Source organism: Gracilinanus agilis, chromosome 6 (genome assembly GCF_016433145.1).
Source record: "Gracilinanus agilis isolate LMUSP501 chromosome 6, AgileGrace, whole genome shotgun sequence".
NCBI classification, from domain to species: Eukaryota; Metazoa; Chordata; class Mammalia; order Didelphimorphia; family Didelphidae; genus Gracilinanus; species Gracilinanus agilis.
Genome location: NC_058135.1, coordinates 11,801,377 through 11,828,392, shown reverse-complemented (window position 1 = coordinate 11,828,392; position 27,016 = coordinate 11,801,377). Strand labels below are relative to the sequence as shown.

At 41.1% G+C, this 27,016-nt stretch overlaps 1 protein-coding gene across 1 annotated transcript; it reads right to left on the bottom strand.

The window, feature by feature from the left end:
• Positions 1-4,990: 4,990 nt before the first annotated feature.
• Positions 4,991-26,284, bottom strand: FUT10 (fucosyltransferase 10). Its single transcript, XM_044680813.1, has 4 exons — positions 26,204-26,284; positions 18,097-18,388; positions 16,671-17,506; positions 4,991-5,419 (listed from the first exon to the last, which is right to left on the bottom strand). Exons 1-4 carry the CDS (start codon positions 26,282-26,284, stop codon positions 5,195-5,197), a joined length of 1,434 nt encoding a protein of 477 aa, XP_044536748.1. The 3' UTR covers positions 4,991-5,194.
• Between the last annotated feature and the right edge of the window lie 732 nt (positions 26,285-27,016).

Below are 27,016 nucleotides of genomic sequence, written 5' to 3'. Positions count from 1 at the left end.
TCCACAAAAGACCAGTATTGAACCTCTTTGGTGGTGTAGGGGAAGAGGATGAATTTACTGAAGCTAGCGATGGTGGTGAATCTTGGACAGGTGGTTCCTGGGGGAAGAGTACCAGCCACAATGGACCTGGGTCAGTTGTCTCACTCTTAGTGATATGGTGAGGAACAGAAATCAGTTCAACCCTAGTCCAGACCTTGCCACTTATCAGAATAGTTGATAGAATGTAAGACTGACAACAAGGCTATTACATAGCAAACACCTGGTGCCCCTGCAGCTAGTCTTTTGGTTGTTTATATTCTTCCAGTGGAAGACAGCCAATGGTGTTAACTCTCTGGTGAATGGCGAATGGTTCCTTGACCCCAGGAAGGGTGGAAGGGGGTTGTACAGCAGATACTTGGACAATTTTTATCAACAACTAGTTTATGCACCAGATCAGGGGAAGGTGTATTTCCCTGCTATGGGTTTGTTTGTTTGTTTGTTTGTTAATGATGGAGGAATCCTTTATCAAGGTTGCAGATGAGATTTGATTCAAAACCATGTTAGACTATGTTCCATAGAATAAGACCAGACTTGGCTCTAGAAACAAGGGCTGGTTGGTTGTTGTCCTTTGTACTTGACAAGTACCAAAATGACATGTTGGAGGACCATCTTGTGCCAACGTCTAATGCTAGTATAGTTCTTCAAAGAGACCTTTAATGTCCTTGTTTTGCTTCTCCCAACTTCTGTGTGAGTGCTTGGCTTATGTGAGCTGCATGTAAAATAGTCTTTTAGAGAAATATTGAATGATTTAGAGCATTTTTATATGAGTGTTGATAGTTCTAATTTCTTTCTTGGAAAACTGCCTGTTCACATCTTTTGACCATCAATTGAAGAATGACTATTTTTATAAATTGGCTTAGTTCCCCACATATTTGTGAAACAGACCTTTATTGGAAAATTTTTCTATAAAACTTTTTTCGCCTAGTTTCCTGATTTTCTTCTAATTTTGGTTGCAATTAAAATAATTCCTTTTACCTCCTGTGAGCCTCTTTCTTATTTGGTCATAAATTCTTACACCACCCATTGATCTGACAGTTTTTTTTTCCATGTTCCCCTGAATTTGTTTCTGGCATCACTTTGTTTAAATTAGGTACCAATTACCTTGGCACACGTAGTGCGATATTCTTCTATGCCTCGTTTCCAGTTTTCCCAGCAGCAATTGTCAAATAATGAGTTTTTGCCCCCAATACCTGAGATCTTTAGGTTTATCAAACACTAGGTTACTAATGCTATCTAATGGCAATTACATTTTACATTTATAAGAGAGCTTAAATGAGTTGAGCATAATCACGTAGGTAGAAGGAGTTAAGGTAGGATTCAAAGAAAGGAAGGTCTTTTAATATCTGTCCACTAGTCTTTCCTTCAACCATGGAGAAAGAAGGCAGAAATGTAGGTCAAGAGCATCAGAGAACTCCTTAATCATTTCTTCCCCTAAAAGAATTCCCTTTGGCTTAAGGAGAGGGATTAATGGAATCCCCCATTTATAATTCAAAGAAACCTTAGAGATTCTGAGGCCCAGAGATAAACTCAGTCACATTGGTCAGTGGTAGAGCTGGGATTTCAACCCATTTCTTCTGACTCTTCAGTTTAATGTTCTTTCTACTGTCACGACCCTGGTGTGCCTACCACATTCCACCACTGATTCAAGTTAACCTCATTCCCAGAATTTTTACCAAAGGAAGGGGCTCTTTGACCATCTCATTCTTCAGCTAGGCTCTTTCTCAATGAAATATGGGTCAGCAATCTCAGGAGTGTTTGCCCTTAATTTCTTATTATGAACTTATGAAAAAGAACCCTAAGAATAGAGCAAAGCTGAGGGGTAAGGATTGGGTATTGTTAACTTCTTCAGCATGGGCAATATTTATGAAACCTATTTCCAAAGGAATATGGACAAAGTTGGCATTCAAAGTTTTTAAATGATGGCTCAAAAATCAGTTTAAAGATAAATGAATGAAAAAGCCTTTATTAAGCACTTAGGAAATTTAAACTGTGCTAAGTGCTGAGGATATAAACAGAAAAAAAGATGACCCCTGCTCTCAAGGAGCTCACATTCTAAGTGCAGAAGACAACATATTTAGGAGGGTGTAGCTGCAATGCAGATGACAAGGCCCAGGAATCCTTGAGGATGCATCAGAAGTCTTCCCCATCACACTGATAAAGGGAGCCTGGGACTGAGAGCTATAGTGGAGAGGGATTCTTGGGTTCCCTCCATCAGAAGTGGGGATGGGGTAAGGGGAATTCTTCAAGTCTGGATAGGAAAGGAAAAAGGGGGAAGGATCAGGAAGGTTGGGAGTAATAGGCTCTGAGATGGGGAAGCTTCTGCTTGGTACCAGCTGGAGCTCTCCAGACACCCTAGTGGATTTGGGGTAGCAGGATGAGCAACTTCCCTCCTTTCCCCTTAGTAATGTGAAATGAATGACAGGCACACAGTAGAACAGTCTGGACTGGTACTGCCCCTACCATGTCACTGGGTACGCTCCCCCAGTGTTGGGCATAATGAGAACTTGGCACACATTTATCTTTATACCCTACTAACAACTTTTTACTGCCTCCAAGGAAAACTATGCTTCCTGAGCTTTATGCAAAAGGCCAGCACACTCTTTTCCTTCCCTAAGAGTCCAGCTATGAGATGAGCTTCTTAGGCCTCCAGGGCTTTGGGCTCTCTCTATCCTGGTGCAGGATATTACTAAACACCAGCAGCCTCCTCTCCTGACCCAGGCCAACATGGAGCCTGAGCCTATGGCCTTACTGTTGCTTGTTGTCCCCTTTCTGTCTTGGGTTATGCTGAATAAATACTGAATGAGGGAAAACTGAAGATAGGATGGGCTGGATGGAAGACTCTGAACTCTGAAAGGTTGGGAGAGTCACCAGAAGTTTTAGCTAAATCTTCCAGGCCTGGCATGGACTCTAGTTCTGAGACCAATCCACCAGCACAGCCAGGATGAGCCACCACATCCCACATCAGCTGAGGCTTCACCCCAGAGTGAAGGTGTCAGGTCTGATAAGCAAGGGATCAATTCTGTCCTTAGGCCATCCTGCATTCAGAAGTGAATATGGAGAAGGGAGAGTAGGGATACTTTGCCACATTTGCTCTGTTTGGTTCCATTTTCCCAGGGAATGAAGTGTATAGAGGAGTGTGCCCCTAAATGTTGGGTGAGGAAATATTTTCACTTATTCTTGACATACCTGTAAATGTTCAGTTGTTTTTCAGTCATGTCCCATTTGGGGTTTTCTTGGCACAGATGCTGAAGTGGTTTGCCATTTCTTTCTCTAGATCACTTTAGAGATGAGGAAACTATGGTAAACAGGGTTAAGTGACTTGCTCAGGGTCACAAAGCCAATAAGTATTAAAGGTTGGATTTGAACTCAAGTCTTCCTGACTCCAAGCCTGGTGCTCTATCCACTTTATCACCTAGCTGCCCCCCAAAAGTAAATATATCCCTTTGTAAAAGCTTTAGAATGACATCCCTCTATTTGTTCCACTCTCCACAATTGCAGTATCTACAGCATTTTATGATATAAAAAGGGCATTTCCTCACAAGCCTGGGAAAGAAACTGCAAATATGCTAAACCCATCTTACAGATGAAGAAACTGAGGCTTAACAGTGGGCAGACCTAAAGGCAACAGCTAAAGAGCAAGATTCAGATTCAGGTCTCATGATGCCAGATCCAGCACTCTGCCCATCATCCCTGGATGACCCCTTGAAACTGCTCATCTTTGAGATTCAGAAGGAGGATACTTCGAGTTTCTAGATTTCTAAAATTTACTCCACAGAGGTGAGGCGTTTCCCAAACCTTCAAGTGCTGCATAACCACTAGCTATCAATATTACAAAAGATGATAGACCTGGAAACCACCTTGAAAATTTTTGTTGTTGTTAGAGTTCAGGAAACAGGCCCAAGAAAAGGCAGGACCTTGTCTGCCTGGGGAATGGCAGAGCTGGCTACCACCGTGCTCTTTTTCCTCTTCATGAAATTCATCGCTTGAACTCCCTTCTCCTGCGCAACAAGGAGAGATTAATGGTGAGCCTTTTCTTGGGGTTTCAGCGGGACAGTCAAAGCTGGATAGCCGGCTACCAAGAGGGGAAAGCCACTCTTCCTCGAGAGTGCAATATTCTATCAGCTCAGATCTTGATTATTTGACTCTCCCAACCATGGCCCAGAGTCTGCCCTGAGAGGAGGAAAGATGACTGACCAGGATCCGCACTAACTCCCAATCCCTGACCCTGCCTCTCCTTTAGTTTCCTTCTTTACAAGATGATGGCCTCCACGCCTCTTTCAGCTCTAAATCCCTGGATCCTCTGGAGCTAGGAAACCCAGAAGGCACAATCTTCAGTTTTACCCAGGGAGTACAGAGGCTTTTGGGGGGACAAGGAGGCATTAATGCTAATTCCTGGAGCATCTTAAAGTTTATACACACAAGCTTATATTCCTACCCCTCACAACAATCCTGTGAAATAGGCATTGTTATCTCTCATTTCTAGAGGAGGGACCAGAGGCCCAGAGTAGTTACTGAGGATTACAGAACTAAAAAGTTTCAGATTTCCTGATTCCAGATCCAAGGTTCTCTCTGTCACACCAGCTGTAGGGACACTCAGGTTCTCAACATGGCTAGAAATACAAATCACACACTTATGCAGAGCTTTGAATGCTTCTTATATGGTGAATAGACTTTGCAGGGCTCCCTGGATACCAGAGATAGGTCTTCCCAGGAGCAGGCTCTCAGGTCTTTCTTATTCAAGCATGGCTTCTGGAAAGGCGACTGCCATGTCCCTGACCTGGTCTTCCTGAGGACAGAAACCAATGACACAGAGTGTGCCAAACCTTTCCACGTGCCATCTGCCCCAGGCACAGAAAAGGACACAGCCCATTGACAGAGCTATCAACATAAAGGCAGCGGGAATCTTAATCTACCCATCTAAAGTGGACAAAATTAATGCCTACAAGAAATATTTTTAATATAAAAATATAAGGGGTACTGCACCAATTAATTTCTATCCTAGAATATAAGTTAACAAAATGACTTTCTTATTATTGACTTACAATGTTATTAAGGCAACCTAGAGAGCAGCACCCCACACCCACATGGCAAAGACTCTCATGTCTGGGTAGGGCCTAAAGCTATGGTGTAGCTCCAAACTGACAACCCTAAAAAGTCAGTCTTTGAACACCAGGGCCCAAAACTCTTGTGCAGTGAAATTCTGATTCCTCTCCACCAGCTGCCGCAGGGCTCGGGCTTCCTTCTTGGACTGTTCAAAACTCGGAATCCACATCTCCCGAAGAGAAGTCCACTGCAGAGCTGGGATCGGGAAGGCAAAAGCCTGGGGCTTGGGGCAACTCAGGTGGGTCACCTCTGCATTCCACCTCTTAGGGAGGAAGCCCTAAAAGCCAGGATGAGAAGAAAGAGAAAGGCATATGATGAACAAGCCCAACGCCAGTAAAGTGAGCTAGCTATAGAAGGAGGCCCTCTTCCCTCAACCCGGTGTTATCCCATCCTCTACAAAGGGCAGCCTAGGGCCACAATGCTACCAGACCTAGTCAGGAAGATGCATCCTGGACAAGTCACTTAACCTTACTTGCCTCAGTTTCCTCATTTGTTAAGTGAGCTGGAAAAGAAAGTGACAAACCATTGCAGTATCTTTGTCATGAAAATCCCAAAGCGGTCATGAATAGTCAGATGTGGCTGAAATAACTGATCAGAATAAAGCTAAACATGAGGCCTGGAGGAAGGGAGAGGATGTGATCTGTCTTGAGGACATGAAGGAAACTGACCTGGAACAGGGAGCACTAGAGTTGGGCTTTAATGCAAATATCTTAATTTCCACCCCACAACCAGGTGGTACTAACTCTGAGCTACATAAAGGCAACCACACAAAAATCCAATACAAATGGCAACAAAATTCTGAAAAAAAAATACCCAGACATTTGTAAAAAATCAAAATCTTTTTGGATGTCAGTAAGAAAAATATTAAAAGGGGGCCACAGAAGCAAAAAGTATATTTTGTAATTTTTATAATAATTTTATATAATGTTATACACCTTCATATTTTTTGTTTATAAAGAAATATCTGTATATTTTATATATTTTAGCAAATTATGAATACATTTAGCATTTGGGAGTTTGTATATCTGTATTTTAATTCTTTTTCCCCTAAATGTTTTTGGTGGCTGGAATAAATAAGCTCAGAATAAAGCTCAGAAAAATTAAAATAAACAAATTTACAAAATAGGCCCATAGATCTCAAGCTGGAAGGATCTTCAGAAACCAGAAAAGGAAGTCGAGCCTCAGAAGCGCTAGTTCAGCCCCTTCATTTTACAATTAATAAATGGAGGCCCAGGAAGTTAAGAGACTTGATTAAGGTCATCTAGGCCATAGGTATCAGATCTGGGATTTGAATCCAGAAGCAGTACAACTGCCATCTATCACTATGCTTCTTAAAATCAAATCAGGGGACAACTGGGTAGCACCATAGTTAGAGCACTGGGCTTGGAGTTAGGAGGTCCTGGGTTCAAATGTGACCTCAGACCCTTCCTAGCTGTGTGACCCTGGGCAAGTCATTTAAACCTGAATGTCTAGACTTTACTGCTCTTTTGTCTTGGAAATGATACTAAGAAAGAAGGGAAAGGTTTAAAAAAATTAAATCAGCACCCAATATTTGATGTATGAATTCATTAGTGAAGGTCCAGCAACAAAAATAAATAAGACCCAGGGAGCTGACTGCAGCCAAGAAGGGTGTCACACAGTAAATGTCAAAGGTGGCAGTTTTGAAAAGAAAGGCCAACTATGAATAACAATAAAAAAAAAAAGCTCCAAACTCCTACAGAACGACCCTAAAATCACATGTTACTAACAGATTTGTGAAGATGAAAAAATAGGGAAAATGCCCATTTTTAAACAAGATGTGGGAGGACAGGCACTTTGCACTTGGGTGGAAGCTGTGAAATGGTACAACCATTCTAGAAAGCAATTTGGAACCACAGCTCACAAGGTACTTCGTGTGCACTGGCACCAAGGCTAGGTACATACCTTAAAGAGATAAAAAATGCATAAATGTATTCACAGCAGCACTTCTGTTTCTAGCAAAGAATGGAAAAGTACCCAATAATTGGGTGACAACTGAACAATGCATGATAAATAAATGTCACGGATAGAAGAGTATTTTCCTATAAGAAATGAAAGCAGAATCAGAGAAACCTGGGAAGATCTATATAAACTGATGAAGAGGAAAATGAACAGAAACAGGAAAACTATGTCTAATAACTTGCCAGGAGCCATCAGTCTGACATGGTCACAGGTGGGAATCTGAGGACTGCAGTCCTCAGGAAGGATGGAAATACCCACTCAGATTCTCCCGTGTGACCCCTCTCTTATTGGATTTATAATGATCAATAACACTACTCAACCCCAGGAAAATACAGAAGAGTAGCTGAAGGCTGCCTAGGGCTTCTATAGACTCCCAGGAAAATCCCACTCTTACATGTAATGATACAGAAATTCCCCTAAACTAATTTCTTAACAACCTTGCAGAAAGTGATCTAATGTTAAAGACTTTTCCTGGTTATACAAATGGCATAAATAAAAAGCAAACGCCTACAGGGTTGAAACAAATATTTTCCCAACCTACTAAGGACCCCTATGCACCAATCTGGATAAGGGGTCATATAGGGGATCTTCCCAGGCATAAACCCCCAACAAAACTGTTCTTAGATTTTCCATTCCCACATACAGAAGCTTACGTGAGGGAAACCAGAAACGACAAGCCTCCCTGATTCAGTATGTTAACTGAGGAGGACAATGGATGAAAAATAGAGAAATTGTTCCGTGAAAAGACTGGTACATTCCACCCGACTGAACTGTTTTTGTTAACTCCATAGCCTAGGAAACATGTCAAACATACCCTTGAACAATACTGAAAGTTACTGGAGAATGAAAAGTTGTTAGTAACAGTTAATGGATGACCTATTCATTATCTCCAAGAAAAGATGTATGTTGAAAATGAAATTCCATGCCAACCATATGTGTAATCTTAGAAGTGTATAAAAATAAAGAGAGCCCAAGCCTCATCAGAGTAGTCTCTGTGATGTCTGGCTGAAACTCTGACTGTGATCTCATTTTGCTGACGCCATCATCCTACCAGAGACTCCTGATCCTGTGGGAGGCAGATTCCCACAATAACTAGAATGATTTTTAGGAAAAAAAATCAGAAAGACCAAAGGCATAAGCAAACCTCTGGCCAGGTCTCAGTAACTGGGACAAAGTCACTCTGGGACTCATATTGCTTCTCTGCACAAAGAAAGGGTCACAATGAGTTATTTCTACAGTCTCTCATAGCTTTGAAATCTTATAAGGCTTCTTCCAATTCTGACATTCTGGTCCTTTCCAGTTTCAAGCCTATGCTCCTACTGTTCCTTGTAATAATGGCTAAGGGCATCAAAAAATGAAATGAAATTCTGAACAAAGAAATGAATGATTGTGTAGATGTATAGATAAACACATTCATATATACACACATATATGTAATTTCTCTATAATGAGAAATCAAAGAAACAAGGAAGCATGGTGTAGAAATAACATGACCTAGGAGTCAGAAGACCTGGGTTTAAGTTTCAGTAGTTCTTTTTTTTTTTTTAAATAATTTTTTATTTTTAGAAAAAATTTCCCTGCTTATATAAGTCATGTTTTTACTTTACCCTTCACCCCCTCCCGCACCCCCTGTAGCTAATTCCCATTTCCACTGGTGTGGTCAGTCAAGACTTATTTACATATTATTGATAGTTATATGGGTGTGGTCTTTTCAGGTCTACATCCCCAATCATGTTCTCATCAACCCAAGTGTCCACGCAATTGTTTTTCTTGTGTTTCTACTCCTGCAGTTCTTCCTCTGAATGTGGATAGTGTTCCTTTCCATAAATCCCTCAGAGCTGTCCTGGGTCATTGCATTGCTGCTAGTACAGATGTCCATTACATTTGATTTTACCAAAGTGTATCAGTCTCTGTGTACAATGTTCTTCTGGCTCTGCTCCTTTCACTCTGCATCAATTCCTGGAGGTCTTTCCAGTTCACATGGAATTCCTCCAGTTTATTATTCCTTTGAGCACAACAGTATTCCATCCCCAACATATACCACAATTTGTTCAGCCATTCCCCAATTGAAGGGCATACCCTTGCTTTTCAGTTTTTTTGCCACCACAAAGAGCGCTGCTATAAATATTTTTGTGCAAGTCTGTTTATCTATGATCTCTTTGGGGTACAAACCCAGCTGGATCAAAGGGCAGGCATTCTTTTATCACTCTTTGGGCATAGTTCCAAAATGCCCTCCAGAATGGTTGGATCAGTTCACAACTCCACCAGCAGTGCATTAATGTCCCAATTTTGCCACATCCCCTCCAACATTCATTACTTTCCCCTGCTATCATTTTAGCCAATCTGCTAGGCTTGAGGTGGTACCTCAGAGTTGTTTTGATTTGCATTTCTCTAATTATTAGAGATTTAGAACACTTTCTCATATGCTTATTGATACTTTTAATTTCTTTATCTGAAAATTGCCTATTCCTGTCCCTTGCCCATTTATCAATTGGGGAATGGCTTGATTTTTTATACAATTGATTTAGCTCCTTGTATATTTGAGTCATTAGACCTCTGTCAGAATTTTTTGTTATAAAGATTTTTTCCCAGTTTGTTGTTTCCCTTCTGATTTTGGTTGCATTGGTTTCCTTTGTACAAAAACTTTTTAATTTAATATAATCAAACTTATTTATTTTACATTTTTTAATTTTCTCTAACTCTTGTTTGGTTTTAAAATCTTTCCTTTCCCAGAGTTCTGACAAGTATACTATTATGTGTTCACCTAATTTACTTATAGTTTCCTTCTTTATATTCAAGTCTTTCACCCATTCTGAATTTATCTTGGTGTAGGGTGTGAGATGTTGATCTAAACCTAATCTCTCCCATATTGTTTTCCAATTTTCCCAGCAGTTTTTGTCAAATAGTAGATTTTTGTCCCAAAAGTTGGACTCTTTGGGTTTATCATACACTGTCTTGCTGACATCACTTACCCCAAGTCTATTCCACTGATCCTCCCTTCTATCTCTTAGCCAGTACCATATTGTTTTGATGACAGCTGCTTTATAGTATAGCTTAATATCTGGTACTGCTAAGCCACCTTCCTTCATGCTTTTTTTTTCATTATTTCCCTTGATATTCTTGATCTTTTGTTCTTCCAAATAAACTTTGTTATAGTTTTTTCTAATGTAGTAAAAAAGGTTTTTGGTAGTTTGATAGGTATGGCTTTAAATAAGTAAATTAATTTGGGTAGAATGGTCATTTTTATTATGTTAGCTCGTCCTATCCATGAGTACTCAATGTTTTTCTAATTGTTTAGATCTAGTTTTATTTTTTTGGAAAGTGTTTTGTAGTTATGTTTGTTTAATTCCTGTATTTGTTTTGGTAGATAGATTCCTAAGTATTTTATATTGTCTAGGGTGATTTTAAATGGTGTTTCTCTTTCTACCTCTTCCTGCTCTAATGTGTTGGAAATATATAGAAATGCTGATGATTTATGTACATTTATTTTGTATCCTGCAACTTTGCTAAAGTTGTTGATTATTTCTACTAGCTTTTTAGTTGATTCTCTAGGATTTTTTAAGTAGACCATCATACCGTCTGCAAAGAGTGATAGCTTAGTCTCCTCCTTGCCTATTTTAATACCTTCAATTTCTTTTTCTTCTCTAATTGCTACTGCTAGTGTCTCTAATACAATGTTAAATAAAAGAGGTGATAATGGGCACCCTTGTTTCATACCTGATCTTATTGGAAAGGCTTCTAATTTATCCCCATTGCATATGATGCTTGTTGATGGTTTTAGATATATACTGTTTATTATTTTTAGGAAAGAACCTTCTATTCCTATACTTTCTAGTGTTTTCAGTAGGAATGGGTGTTGTATTTTGTCAAAGGCTTTTTCTGCATCTATTGAGATTATCATGTGGTTTTTGTTGGTTTGCTTGTTGATATGGTCAATTATGTGGATGGTTTTCCTAATGTTGAACCATCCTTGCATTCCTGGAATAAATCTCACCTGATCATAAAGTATAACCCTTGTGATCACTTGCTGGAGTCTTTTTGCTAGTATTCTATTTAAGATTTTTGCATCTATGTTCATTAAGGAGATTGGTCTGTAATTTTCTTTCTCTGTTTTTTATCTCCCTGGCTTTGGAATCAGTACCATATTTGTGTCATAAAAGGAATTTGGTAGGACTCCTTTGCTTATTATATCAAATAATTTGTATAGTACTGGGATTAATTGTTCTTTGAATGTTTGATAGAATTCACTTGTGAATCCATCAGGTCCTGGTGATTTTTTCTTAGGGAGTTCTTTAATGGCCTGTTCAATTTCTTTTTCTGATATTGGATTATTTAAGTATTATATTTCTTCTGCTATTAATCTAGGCAATTTATATTTTTGCAAATATTCATCCATATCACCTAGATTGTTAAATTTATTGCTATATAATTGGGCAAAATAGTTTTTAATGATTGCCTTAACTTCCTCTTCATTAGAGGTGAGGTCTCCTTTTTCATCTTTGATACTATTATTAATTTGGTTTTCTTCTTTCCTTTTTTTAATTAGATTAACCAATATTTTGTCTATTTTATCCGTTTTTTCAAAATACCAGCTTCTGGTCTTATTTATTAATTCAACAGTTCTTTTACTTTCAATTTTATTAATTTCTCCTTTGATTTTTAGTATTTCTAATTTAGTTTTCATCTGAGGATTTTTAATTTGTTCATTTTCTAGTTTTTTAAGTTGCATGCCCAATTCATTAACCTCTGCCCTCCCTAATTTGTTAATATATGCACTCAGTGATATAAATTTTCTTCTTAGAACTGCTTTGGCTGCATCCCATAAGTTTGGGTAAGATGTCTCATCATTGTCATTGTCTTCAATGAAATTATTAATTGTTTCTGTGATTTGTTCTTTCACTAAATTATTTTGGAGAATCATATTATTTAATTTCCAATTAGTTTTTGGTTTGCCTCTCCATGTATTCTTACTAATAAATATTTTTATTGCATTATGATCTGAGAAGATTACATTTATTATTTCTGTTTTGCATTTGTTTGCCATGTTTCTGTGCCCTATTACATGGTCTATGTTTGTGAATGTTCCATTTGCTGCTGAAAAGAAGGTGTATTCCTTTTTGTCTCTATTTATATTTCTCCAAATATCTATTAACTCAAATTTTTCTAGGGTTTCGTTCACCTCTCTTATCTCTTATTTATTTTTTGGTTTGATTTATCTAGATCTGATAGGGGAAGGTTCAGGTCCCCCACTAGTATGGTTTTATTATCTATTTCATCCTTGAGCTCCACTAGCTTCTCCTTTAGAAATTTGGAAGCTATTCCGTTTGGTGCATACATATTGAGTACTGATATTTCTTCATTGTTTATACTGCCTTTTATTAGGATGTAGTAACCTTCCCTATCTCTTTTAACCTTATCTATTTTTACTTTGGCTCTGTCAGAGATCATGATAGCCACCCCTGCCTTCTTTTTCTCATTTGAAGCCCAAAAGATTTTGCTCCATCCTCTCATTTTCATTCTATGTCTGTCTGTCTGTCTAATATGTGTTTCTTGTAAACAACATATGGTTGGGTTTTGGTTTCTAATCCACTCTGCTATTTGCTTCCATTTTATGGGTGAGTTCATCCCATTCACATTCAGAGTTATAATCATCAACTCTGCATTCCCAGACATTTTGATTCTCTCTCCTAGTCCTGTTCTTTCTTCTTTCACTGTTTCCTTCTATACCAGTGTTTTGTTTTTAATCAGTTCCTATAATCCCCTCCCTTGTTGTACTTCCCTTTCTCCCCCCTCCCTTCTTATTCCTCTCTTATTGTTCTTTAAAGCCACGCAGTGCTCCCCCCAAGCCCTCTCCCTCCCAAGTATTGCTTCCCTCCCCACCAGTCCCTTTGTTACCCTTCTACTTCTCTATAGGGTGTGAATCAATTTTCTGCCCCTATGGATCTGATTGTTCTTCTCTAAGTTGATTTCAATGCACTTAAGTATTGAAAATTCCCTCTCTCTAACCTCTTTACCCTTACAATGTATTGTCATTTTTCCCCTGTTGATCCCATGTGCTTCTTTATGGAATATAAATTTATTCCTTTTTGTTTGCTTTCCTTTTTTCTTATTGTTATCTTCTTCCCTCCCTAGTTTTGTATATATTTATACATACATACATACATACATACATACATACATATATATATATATTTATATATCTCTTGATATTTCATCATATACAGTTAGTCCCTGTTCCCTCTATGTAAACTTCTTCTAGTTACCCTGTTGGTAATAATAATTTTTAATATTTGCCAATACCTTCTTTTCTTCTTGGGATATAAATTGATTGAATTTGTTGTGTCCATTAAAGAAAATAATTTTTTTTCTCCTCCCCCCATTCTCTTAATTACCTTATGTTGATTCTCTTTAGTTCTGGGTTTGGGCAGCAAACTCTCTGTTTAAGTCCGGTTTTTTCTTGATGAATGTTTGGAAGTCCTCAATTTTATTGAATGACCATACTTTCCCCTGCAATAATATAGTTAGTCTTGCTGGATAGTTGATTCTTGGTTGTAGCCCCAGTTCTCTTGCTTTCCGGAATATTGTGTTCCATGCCTTCGGGTCCTTCAATGTAGATGCAGCCAGATCCTGTGTTATCCTAACTGTGGTTCCCTGATATCTGAATGACTTCTTTTTAGCAGCTTGTAATATTTTTTCCTTGGTCTGGTAGTTTTTGTATTTGGCTATAATATTCCTGGAAGTTGTCAGTTATGGATTAAATGTAGGAGGTGATCTGTGGATCCTGTCAATTTCCACTTTTCTTTCTTGTTCAAGAATTTCTGTGCAATTTTTCTCTGATAATTTCTTGTAAAATGCTATCTAAACTTTTTCTTTTATCATGATGTTCTGGTAAACCAATAATTCTTAAGTTATCTCTTCTAGCTCTGTTCTCCAGATCTTTGGTTGAATCAGTGAGGTGTTTCATATTCTCCTCAAATTTTTCATGTTTTTTATTTTGTTTAATATATTCTTGCTGCCTTGTGAAGTCATTTTCTTCTAGTTGTTGAGTTCTGTTTTTTAAAGACTGAATTTCATCCCTGGCTTTTTGGTCATCCTTCTCTTTCTGGCCTGATTTTCTTTGTAGATCATCTTTTGCCTTCTTTGCTTCATTTTCAAGCTGGCCAATTCTGGCTTTTAATACTTTATTTTCTTGTTTTAGCTCATGTATTTCCTTTTCCAAATTGTCTTCAGCCTCTCTTGATTGTTTTTTGAGTTCCTGAAGTTCTTGAATTAATTGAGCTTTAAATTCTTGAGTTAATTGAATTTTGAGATCTTCCAAAGCCTTCTTCTATTTCCATTTCATTTGCTCTCTTTTCACTTCCTTGAAAGAAGCTGTCAATTGTCATTTCTTTTCTCTTTTTCTGTTGCTTGCTCATGATTTTTCCCTTCCGGGTTCTGCTAATTTGAGCAGATGTATTTAATGATCTTTGATGAAAGATCTTCCCCCTAGGGGTAAGTTACTTTCTCTGCCCTTGGAAGACTTCTAGTCTGTCCAATTGTTGGGATTAAATCTGTATGGATTGGATTAGTCTGCCCTGAGGCTAAAACCTCAAAGCCTTGAGGGGAGAGAAAAACAAACAAACAAAACCCAAAAAAGGTGGGGTGACAAGAAGGAGGGGGGGGGTTTTGCTGAACTAAGCTCTCCAGCAGTGGGGTCCCCCTGCGCTATCCACTGTGTTTGATCTGGTTTTCTTTCCTCTTGAAACCCTGTGTTCTCTATCTCGGTATGAGGAAGCCAAGCTGTCTGCGCTCTGGGGTTTGGCTCTCTCTAAGCCACCATCTTCTGGGCGTTTTTGCTTTGTTTCTATGGTTTTCTCCTCCAGTCACCTCTCCAGTGTCTGTGTTTGACTCCCTGAGTCCTATGCCAGCAAGGCCCTCTTTCCCAACCGGTGCATCCACCAGCCCTGAGATTTCCCGGGCAGCTAGAGACTCTGCACAGCACGTGGGGGAGGTGTCTTGGGATCCTGGGATTCCCCTTCTACGCCCTCAGTCCGGACAGTTCAAGTATTGAAGCCTTTTTCTTGGCGTACCTCTTTAGTTGTGCTGCCGTAGGGTAACCCCTGCTCTGTCCCATTCTTAGATTCGGTCCTCTTTCTTCTCGAAGCACATTGTTTTCTATCTCGGTGCGTAAGGGTGCGGAGGTTTTAAGATTCACTCCGTCTACGCTGCCGTCTACGCTGCCAGCTTACCAGAACTCCTTCAGTAGTTCTTGATGATAAGATTGTAAGCAAATCACTTACCTGAGATTCAGTTTTCCTATCTGTAAAATAGGGCTAATAACAGGTCATATATATATATAAAATAATGTAATAACAGAGAGACAATGTCCCAGGGCCAATGAGTGTCAGAACTGGAAAGGACGTCGGAGGGGACATCTGATCCAACCTATTCCTGCATAGACACAACATCCCAGATTGAGACAGCCCGTGTCCTTACAGGACAGTTCTCCTTCTTAGGAATATTTTCTTTATTTGTACTGTCAAGGTGATGGCTTCTAGGGGGCCGCTAGGTGACTCGGAAGATAGAGCACAAGACCTGGAGTAGGGAGGACCTGGGCTCAAATCTGGCCTCATACACTTCCTACCTGTGTAACACTGGAAAAGTCACTTTACCCCAAGTTAACTGATTTAGAACTGATACTATTAATTCCAAGACTACAGAGAAGCAGTCTTTAAAAAAATTTTTTTTAACTCTTACCTTCCATGTCCACCCCCTACTTCTACTTCTGCTCTCTGGGGCCCAAGCAGAATATTCTTCTTCCATAACTTCTGTTGTGTTCCCCACAAATCTTCTCTTTTCCCCACTAAACATGCCTCGTCCTTTGAGTAATTCTCCAGGACTCCCTCCTCTCTCCCAATCCTGGCTTCCTTCTCTCTGCTGGAACTCTAGTGCATCACGTCAACCTAAAGAGCATTCAGACCCTGACAATATATACTCCTCATGTTCAGGGATCTCAGGTAGATTATCCTATCTAATCACCCATTTTATAGATGAGAAAAACCAAGATGGTCCAGTGAAGACAAGGGAGTTGTCCCGGGGCTCAAAGGCAAGAAGTGCCAACACCAGCATCCAAACCATCCTCTGCCTCCAAGTCCTTCTCATTGTATCCCACTGCTTCTCCTGGCATTTTATGGAGAGAAGCTCCTCCAGGCCTGGACCCTAGGCCATTCGAGGAGAAGTTAGACCCTCTCAAATTCAAATGTTAACAAGAAGAGATGGTCCTACTTGCTAGGCCTACCCCACAGGATCTACTTTAAAGCACTCCAAAAATGTGAACTGTTAATGCACTGAGCTTAGGGACAGGGAGAAGGGCTGGGATTTCATTAAGGATGGGAACTCCCTCAACCCATGCAGGCACCTCTTGCCCATCTTCTATTCTTAGAGTTAAGGCGACCTGGCAGAGTGCCATTGCCAAGACCCGTTCTTAATGAGCTGGGAGTCCCCTGGCCACCTGGGTCTTTTGTCCGGGCCGAGGGAACCATCTCAGCGTCGCTTCTCCCTGAGCTTACCTTCTCCCGCAGCCTGATGTTCTCCCACACCTTGTTGCACACCATGCACTCGAAGGCATCGATGTAGTTGTCCTGGGTGATGTCCTGCACCCCCCACCTGCGCTCCTTCAGGGCCGTGAGAAGCCGGTGGTTGGAGACCTCACCCTTTAGCTTCCATTCTAGGTAGGCCTCGTACTCTTTGTCGTTGTTGTCCAACTGTTTGATGAAGCTGGCCAGCTCTCTGGGGTGGGAAAAGCCAGTGACCAGCACGGCGCTCTTGTTGCTGGGGAGCCAGTCAGTGATGCTGGGCGAGCCGAAGTACACAGGGACCACGCCGAGTTTCAGAGGCCTCCAGAACTTCTCAGTGATGTAGTCGTCACAGACGGCATTCTCAAATGCCAGGATGAACTTGTACTGGGCGAGGATGCGGTAGAAGCCGTCGTCATCCATGGAGGCCGGGTTTTTCAGCTGCGGAGGGAGGTCTCGGTTTCGAAGACACTCGCCGTAAGAGTCCACTTGGATGTGGGTCATGAGCTCCCGCACGTAGCTGTCCCGGTCCGAGGGCGGGTCACAGTCAGACTGCACGTAGACCAGTGGGGCCAGGCGCTGCCGCAGGCTGTTTTTGGTGTGCAAGGGAACCATGTACCTGAGGGACTTCAGGGCATCGACACCCTCCAGGTACTGAGTGGTTAAGGGCAGATGGGAGTGGCGGCTGAACGTAGCCGTGTGGTTGAACAACGTGATGACCGGCTCGTGGAAGAGCTTGTAGTTGTTTTTAGGAGACTCTTCATGGAAGAGGGCCCAGTCGTGATGGACTTTCCGAGGCAGAGGCAAACTATCTATGCTGAAGTCAGTTCCTAGAAAGACAAGCAAACGTTGGAATCCTAGCCCTGGAGAGGATCGAGGAGAGCTCCCGAGCAGCCTCCCTCCCAAACTACCATGCTCTTCGTTAGCCCAAACATCAGTGATTTGGGACATCTGGAGCCCCAAAGCCCCATTGCTATGGTTCTTTTTCAGACCACCAGAGTAAGTTAAATGGACAAAATTATCATAAATCTTTAAAATGTTTTAACTTTTTGATTTTTTTCTATTTAAAGATTTATATGGCAACTAAAAAATTTTAATAACCTTTCAATTTTTTTTCTATTTAATTACCATATAAATCTTGTTTCCCAGTGTGAAGAAGAAAGAATAAAAGAAGATAAACAATGACCTCTCAGGTAAAATAAGAAACTGAGGCTGAAGGAGCTCAAGGATTTGCCCAGAGGGCAGAGACCAGTGGAGCAAGGAACATCTAGCTGTTGTTTCCTAAGCCAGGGACTTGATATAGAAGCTCCTTGGTCTGTCCCACTGGGTTCTGGCTGAGCATCTCTGCCTTTGGAGCTGGTCACTAAAAAGGAGAATGATGGAAAAGTAAGCAAAGAAGGCAATCCCAACCAACACTTACCATAGAACAGGAACGCTTTGGTCAGATGGTGATGCTGGTAGCTCCGATTGATGGTAAAAAAACAGGTGTCTGTTCCACAGTGACCTAACCTCCCAGTTTCCCCGGTTAGTGGGGACCACCAGAGCATGATGGGATAGCTGTCCACTTTGGATCCCCTCCTCTTACTCTGGTACAGTCCCTTCTTAAGGAATGGATGGAGATGTTTGGTGGCCTCTTCAGGCTTGTGTTTCCCATCTTTCAGATTGGAGTTTTCTATCTTCAGCCTTTCAAATTTGCCAAGCTCACTGACCACCTGGGAAGAATAATGGCAGCTGAAATCTACAGGGCAGTTTAAGTTTGCCCACGTATTCTGAATGCACTGACGTCTTTGACTTTGAACAGTCCTGTGGGGCAGACACTACAAAAGCATTATTCCCTTCAAAATGAGGAAACTGAGTGAATAAGCACAGTATAGAGCTACTGGTCCTGGAATAAAGATCTGAGTTCAAATCTGGCCTCAGACCCTTACTAGCTCTATGGCCCAGAGCAAATCACTTCACCTGTCTGCCTCAGTTTCCTCATGTGTAAAATGGGAATAATAATAGCACCCACCTTGTTGTGAGGATAAAATTAGTATTTGAAAAGCAAACATAGTAGGTACTTAATAAATCTACTTTTCCTTCCTTTTTTCCCCCCATTGTATGCAAATTCTCCAAACTATGTTCATTGGAAGCCAGGTTCTGTGCTACATGAAGAATGGCTTTAGGAGAAAATAATGAAGTCAGCAATTTCTCCCTTTATAATAACTATGAAATGATGCATCAAAAATACAGCAATTTGAAGGAATGAAACTCCTGCACATGCTTCTCATCCTACCCTGTATAGGTCTACTTGTCTTCCTGCTCCTTGGTCCTTGCATTGGCTAAGCCTTATGCCTGGAATGCATCCCCTCCTCACCTAGGTCTCCTGGAGTCCCTGGTTTCTTCCCTCTGCCCCTCCCCACCCAGGACTGAACAGGAGCACCACCTTCTAGCAACTGGATCCCTTTCCAGAGGCCTCGGATACCAGTGTTCCTTTCCAAGCTACACTGTATTCAGGTTGTATCCACTCGTGTAAATGTCAGCTATCTTCCTGATTACTGTTCAGTAAGCACTGGTTTGGGGCTATGGGTCACAGAAGTGTAAGCTTTGGCCCTGATTCCAAGTCAACAAGCTTGTGTTTGAGACTTACTATCTGTCAGACATAGTGATAAGCCCTGAGGATACAAGAAAAGGTTTAAAAAAGGTGGGGAATGACTGTTGAGTTTGTACCTCAAAGAGATAATAGGGGAAAAGCCTTGTACAAAAATATCTATAGCTGCGCTCTTTGTGGAAGCAAAAAATGTAGGGGTGTCCACTGATTGGGGAATGACTGAACAAATTCTGGTATATGTTGGTGATGGAATACTATTGTGCTGAAAGGAATGATGATCTGGATGTGAACTGGAAAGAGCTCAAGGAAGTGATGCAGAGTGAAAGGAGCAGAGCCAGAAGAACATTGTACACAGAGACTGATACACTGTGGTACAATTGAACATAATGGACTTCTCTATTAGCAGCAATGCAATGATCCAGGACAATACAGAGGAATGTATGAGAAAGAACACTATCCATATCCAGAGAAAGAACGGTGGAAACAGAAACAGAAGAAAAACATGATTGATCACATAGTGCAATGGGGATATGATTAGGGTTTTGATGTTAAAGAATTGTTCTACTTGCAGATCTGAATAACATGGAAATAGATTTTGAACAATGATACATGTATAACCCAGTGGAATTGCTTGTCGGCTCTGGGAGGAGATCATGAATCATGTAACCATGGAAAAATATTCTAAATACAAGGAAAAAAAAGGTGGGGGATGGTGGCTTCAAGTAGCTCCATTAGAACATAATCTCCTTAAGGGCAGGAGCAGCACTTTTTTTTTTGGTCTGTCCAGTGCCAGCAGTCAACTAGCATTAGTTAGTTCTTACTATGGATCAAACATTATGTATCTAATCAATGCTGGAGCAATTTAAAAAAGTGTAGCCCCAAATTTTATAATTATCCCTTTATTGCAGAGCCAATTCATATCCCAGGATGCCTCATACTAGTATTTCAAAGTTTCAAGTCCAAGAGAATTCCTGAGCCCAAGGAATTGAGGAAATGATGAACTACAATATTTTGCCTCACTGAATCCAGCCAGATGTAGCATTTTATTGGGTTGCTTCTTCTAGCTGATGAAGCTGGCTAGACTTGAGGCCCATGTGAAGATGAGATGAACTCTCCCCTATTGATTCTTTAGATTTTAGCCACCAAGAATGTATACACTCCCATTTAAGGATTAAGTAGGGGGAGGGAAGTCTATGGCCCACATGTGCTAGCAAGTGACAAATCAAAAACAACTGACTGCCCCCTGGGCAGTCTGAAGCAAAGTTAAAACTGTCATTTGTCCACATTTAAGTGGAAGGAAGACACAGGAAGTGATGCAAAGAACTGTTTTTTAAATGCAAAGAACTGTTTTTTAAATATGATGGTAACTTCTTATGAGAAGTATTTTGCCCTTTGAACTTGGCCTTGGAGGAGTTTGGGCTTGAGACCTCAGATTGCTTCCCTTTGGACTGTCACATGGGTGAGTGAAAAGGCTGACTCCTTTTCCTAGGCTCTTCTGGGGGCACTAGCCTCCAGAGAGGCCCCTGGTCTTGGAGGAGGTGTCATGGCTAGAAGTTGTTTTTTTTTTTTTTGTTTTTTTTTTAAATTAACCTCTGTGCCCACCAGGCCAGGGTAATATTCTCTCTCTCTCTCTCTCTCTCTCTCTCTCTCTCTCTCTCTCTCTCTCTCTCTCTCTCTCATTTCCTTGCTTTCACTCTTCCTATTTATAAATAAACTACCATAAAAGTCATTCTGACTTGAGTCTTTCATTTGGAATTGAGTAATCAATTCCTGGCAACCCTACTCTTAAATAATTTAGCCCAACCATAATTTTACCCTTAACACCCAATGCCTCTTAAAATCAGAGAATTGGAGAGCACTTTGCTGAATTCACTTCTCTTGGCATCTTAAGATGTTCTCTAGTGACAATTGACAGTTATATCCAGCAAGTTCATGGTTATTTCCTTTAAAAAAAATGCAATAGGCATTTGTGAGCCATAAAATCAGACTTCAATTATCGAAGTAGTTTTGATTAGATGTGAAGTTGAAATGCACAACCCAGGAATAAAAAGGAAATAAAACACAACTCTCTTTCCTAAGTCAGTCAGAAACTAAAGAAAGTTCAAGAAATGAGTTGAGGCTTGGAAACTCTGGGATAATTTCTTATAACTCAAGCCACCAGGTATGCAAAGTACCAAGTGGGGCTGAGGAGCAGCTGTGAGCCCCAGGAGCCTGGCCAAGATCCCACTACATCTGGGGATTCTCCTGGGCATGCCTAGACCATTCCAGGTATATGTGTATGAACTTAAGTTGCTGTGTCATTGCTATTTTTTTTATATTTTCTGGGGAAAGGGTCAAGGACAGGTCCATCCTTGCTGCTCCTCACTCACATTCCGAATTCCTGCCTCTCAGTACATTTTCACTGGCAATCTCCCATGTGGTGGAACCCAGAAATAAAGAAAGGGAGAAATGGAACGAGATACAGAAAACCCAGAAATTTCAGGGGACAAATGAAGGATTCCCCAAACCAGTCTGGTCAGAGAAGATCATCCCTGGTGGTGATAAAAGGACAAAGATGACATGCATGTTCCACCTTCCTGAGACCTACACATAGTGTTATTGAAATTTTAGAGTCTCTGAACTAAATTTCCTGTGAGCCCAATGGCTTCCTGTGGAAGTTTAGGGGTCTTTGAACTACATTTCCCATGAGCTCAATGGCTTCCTGTCTTGCGTAATGACGTAGACAGTTATGTAATGGCGTATACAAGATAAAATCAAGTGCCAGGACAGGCACTTCCTCTTTTTTCCTCCTGAAGCAGCATGGTGGTGGCAGGTAATGGCGGGTCTTTCAAATAGCCTAAGCTAGCATGGTACATGGTTTCATTTTTCTAATGGCTAGCAATAAATCTTTTAAAAACATAATATTTTTAAGTCTATACTTTTATATTCATTTTATTTTTTACAATATCTCCTGAGAAACAACTTCAACTCCAGGCCTTCCCCCCCACCCCCAGTCACGTCAGCCTCAGCCCCCTCCTCCCCCAAAATTACCCATCCTTGAGGTCTGTAGTGGTAGATTTTAGAAGTAAGGCAATTAAGATTAATAAATAAATAGTTTTTCAAGAGGATCTTGCAAACTCTTAGCTTGGAAGAAACAGAAGATTAGATCATGAGATCCAATTAGAGGGCATGGGAAAAGCTTAGGAAATCTTTAGTTTGTTAGGGACTCCTTGTTTGATATTTTATATTTACTTTTGTACAAATAAATATATTTTTGTAGAAACCTTGCTCTCCAAACCAACTGCATATTCTGTTTTTTTTTTGTTTGTTTGTTTTTTACCAGTAAAGAGAGGTCCAAATCCTAAACCTTTCTTAGGTTTGGGTAACTGAGATATAACAATCAAAATACCTTAGTGCCAGCCTCTCAATTAACTCTATTTCTTCAGATCACATGTCAAACCCAACACAAAGTCACCTTACATCACATGTCTCCTGCCCCCCACTGTTTGTCAAGTACTCAGCTCTCCCAGAAAACCAATAAGACCCCCACTTTTTGTTACTTTAGGCAGGCAGATTCCCACTGGGAATCCCTGGCCACTGATCCCACTAAACCTTTTTAACTTTATTGGGGTGTCTTTGTCATTCTTTAAGTAGGAAATCATCACAATTCAGGATAGGTCTCACAACACCAAAAGCATGAAATTCTCTCCAGAGCCTCACCTTCTGGCTTTTTTCAAATCTTGGCTAAATCTCACCTGCTACAAGAAATCTTCCCTGATCCCATTTACTAGTGCCCTCCCTGTTGATAACTCTGATAAGTTATTTTATGAAACCCTCAAGCACCCCAGAATCATCCCAGATAGGATTAGTAGGTTTGTCCTGACTAAACCAATGACTAGATAGAATTAGCAGATATAATCTAGTCTTAAGTATCCTTTTGCCTTAGTTTCTCCCATCTAGCTAGGCCTCTCCCAGGTAGTCCAGCCCCTGGCTAGAACCCTCCCTTCCCTAGTGTCTATATAAGTCAATCAGTTGAACTTCCTTTCATTTATTTCCCAAAGCCTATATAAGACCCCAAGTTCTTCAGTTTGTTGGAAAGTCCCATGATGGACATTCCCATTCCTGGTGCATTTTCCCAGAGATATGTTCCCAGAGTCCCAGAGCTTGGCTCTGTGTGGTGGCCATAAGAACTCTGTCTCCCTTGTCCTGATTTAAAGACTTGTTCTTCTGTAACTGCTTTGGTGGTTCTGTTTTTCAAGGTTGACAACTCTACTGATCCCATCTTGTTTGTGCAGAGTTGTTTTTATGTCAGTGAGCTCCTGGAGAACAGGAACTGCCTTTTGCCTTTCTTGTTATGCCCAGAGCTTACCACAGTAGGGTAGGGGCTTCATAAATGCTTATTTGGCTGGCTGACTGACTCCTCTGTTTGTAAAGCTTGTAAAGTCCCTCACCAGTTGACTCCAATTTACCTTTCCAACCTCATAGTCCATTCCATGGCTCACCTTCCTCCACTGTGATTCAGTCAAAAAGGTCTTCTCTGTTCCTCACATATAACAAGCCATTTTCCATCTCCAGGCCTTTTCCCTGGCTAGTCTTCCTGTCTAGAATGCACTCCCATTCTTCACTTTGTGATGTTTAAGTCTTAAAACAAGAGAGCAGCTCTGTGAGACAAAGTGAAGTGAACAGAACCAGGAGTACAATCTATACAGTAACAGCAATAGTGTGAGAAAATGAAAGGAATATTGATGATAATAATTATTTGGATTTGCTCAAGCTTCCATTTTTTCCAGGGTTTTCTGATACATAATAACAGTCCTTTGCAAGTAAGTATAAGCTAAGTATGAGAAACAGAGACCATCAACTGATTTCTGACCAGACTATTTCAACCGAACCTGGGCCAGAAACAATCTTTAGAACTTTTCCTAATAAGATAATCATTATCTCAAATAGAAGATGCCCCAGGATGGTGTCAATATACCTTTTAAGAACTAACCAAACTTGGGTGGGGGCCAGGGATACTACTCCCACCTCATCTGTTCTATATAGCACAGACTGGAGTTAGTAACAATCTGATGGCACCAATGAATCTTTTTATATGCATTCTACCTGCAGGATAGTGGAGGACAGAGAAGGAATGATTTCTAAATCACAATAACTAATCCCATATATGTGCATTGTATTAGTTATTGCATATACTTTATCTCTACTATGTGACTACAAACTACTTGAGGGTTGAAGCAGGTGCCTTAGCTTTCTTTCTCTCAGCCTGACAGAAGGGCCTACACATATTGAGGTGTGAGGAGGGGAAGAGTTATAAAATAGGGGTGGGATGTTGCCAGTTTATAGGGGGTCTTCTAGGTTAAGGAATCTGAAGCAAACTCAGTAGGCAATAAGGGACTTTCTGAGCCTAAGAGTGAGAGCAGGCAATAATTCTGAATGTAGGAGGAAGGCCTGCTTAGGAAGAGCAAGAGAATATAAGTGGGATTGTTTAGTTTTTTAGTTTAATCTCAAATGACCAAGGGAAGCTTTGAGTATTTAGTTGGGGATAAGAAATAGGGGTAGAAGGGCCTGCTGCCAGATTATAAAATCAGAGATTTAGAGCTGAAACGTGACATTTAGGTCCATTGTCCTCATTTTGGAGATCAGGAAACCAAGACCTCTCACAAACAGCAAATGATCCTCGAAATGAAATTTTATGCCTTCAAATCCAGTGTTTTTTTCCAACAGGATATAGAGTTCACACAGTCTGATAACTAACATCTTTCATTCCATGCTTAAATTCTAGCAATTTATGTTAGGTAATTCTAAAGAGAGTTCATGTGGTTGTATTGGTTCTGCACTTAGGGAACTCAAGTTCTAAACCATTCACTATTCCCTGATGATCAACTGTGTCAGAGAATACAATTCAGGTTAATCAGCTCTCTGACTGCTTCTCCAAATATACTACACTGGCCCCTCCCAAGCACATTCCTGACATCTTCCAAGCTGGGGCTACTGGAAGGCATCTTGCCTGGGTAGGGTTCCAGTAGAAAGGGGAACGAGCTTTTTGTGTTGTGAGCCTTTAGCATAGTCCTGAATTCACACTGTCAGTCTGACTGGCTTTATTTTCAGGCAGATGTGCCCAAAGAGCCTTCTTTTCCTCACTATAAAATGAAGATGACAAGATTCATTCTCTGCCCTTTGCCTGTGTCAGATTCATGAAGCATAAAACGAAATTCGTTAAGAACCTACTATGTAGGGGGCAGCTGGGTAGCTCAGTGGAGTGAGAGTCGGGCCTAGAGACAGGAGGTCCTAGGTTCAAACCCAGCCTCAGACTCTTCCCAGCTGTGTGACCCTGGGCAAGTCACTTGACCCCCATTGCCCACCCTTACCACTCTTCCACCTATGAGACAATACACCGAAGTACAAGGGTTTAAAAAAAAAAAAAAAAAAACCTACTATGTAAACCCTGAGCCAGGTTCTGGGGCAGATGAGAAGCTTAGAAAAGACCATCCCCTCCACCCCCACTCCTTTCCCCATCTTGCTTGCAATCTAACAGGAGGCCACCATCCACACCCACACCCACACACATCATCATAACATACAATATATTACACAAGTGAGTGGAAGCCTGGCACAATAAATATGGAGCTGGCCTCAGGAGAGGACAATTTCAGATTTGGGTTCAAGATCCACCTAGACTAAACTGTTGTGATAACCCTAGATGAATCAATTAACCCCATGATGCCCCAGACAATTTTCTAAGTTAGAAGTTACAGAGAAGATGCCAATCTGCATGGGGAGAAAAGGCCCCTACGCTGACAAAAATCACATCTCTGGAGGAATTTCCCTCCAACCCAACAACATAAATAACTGGACATTGCAATGAATGTGAACAAAGAAGTATCAGGTGGCTAATTCTAAGAGACTCACATAAAGCATTAAGAAATCCAAGCCATAAGAATCCATCTCATAATACCTGGAAGGAAATGAGGAGAAAGGAGGCTACTGTGATACACAGGCAGGATGCCCAGAGCTTCTTCCTCCAGACTCTCACCATGCTGCACTGCCTGGGAGGGAAGATGGAGGCTGAGACTTCCTACCAAGTGGGCTCTCTGCAATCCACGTCCTGACCCAGGCTGCTGGGAAGGGACCATCTGGAAGCTGATCTCCTCCACTGCCATTCTGGCGGGGAGCTGGTCTCCATGAAGGACGAAGCTTTGGTGCATGGAGTGGGGCTGGCTGCACATCTAGGGGTCCTGGGTGGTCTTTTCTCCAGCTGTTCCCACAGCAGCAGCTTGCACCAGGTGATTCTAGAAAGAGGCCAGGAGCAGAAAGTTAACAGGGAAGCAGAGGGTGCTTAACAAGAGCAGTCTTATGGGGCTCACCAGCAAGGGACAATGGCTTGTGGCTTCCTTCCCCTCCAAGAAAGAGTTGTTCAAGGCTTGGAAAGGTTAAGTGACTGCCCACACGGTTGGTCACGAATCTAGGTTGAATTGAAGACAAATGTCTTTGTGTGAGAATTACTTAACACTGCACTGGCTTGTAGACTCACTCCTAAGAGCTCTCTGCAAACAGAAGGGTCTTGTCTGCCCACGGCTGTGCTGACAGGCCTAAAGGAGCCAGGAAGAACTGTGCTCTCTGGAGGGTCCAGCATTGTCCCAGGTGAATGTCTGGACCCACCGCTTCACACAGTCAGTCTCCAAGGGTTGAACTCCAGTGAGACAGAAGGAAAATAAGAAAAACAAGAACCAAACTGAAACAAAAAAGCGATTGTATAAATGTTCATGCA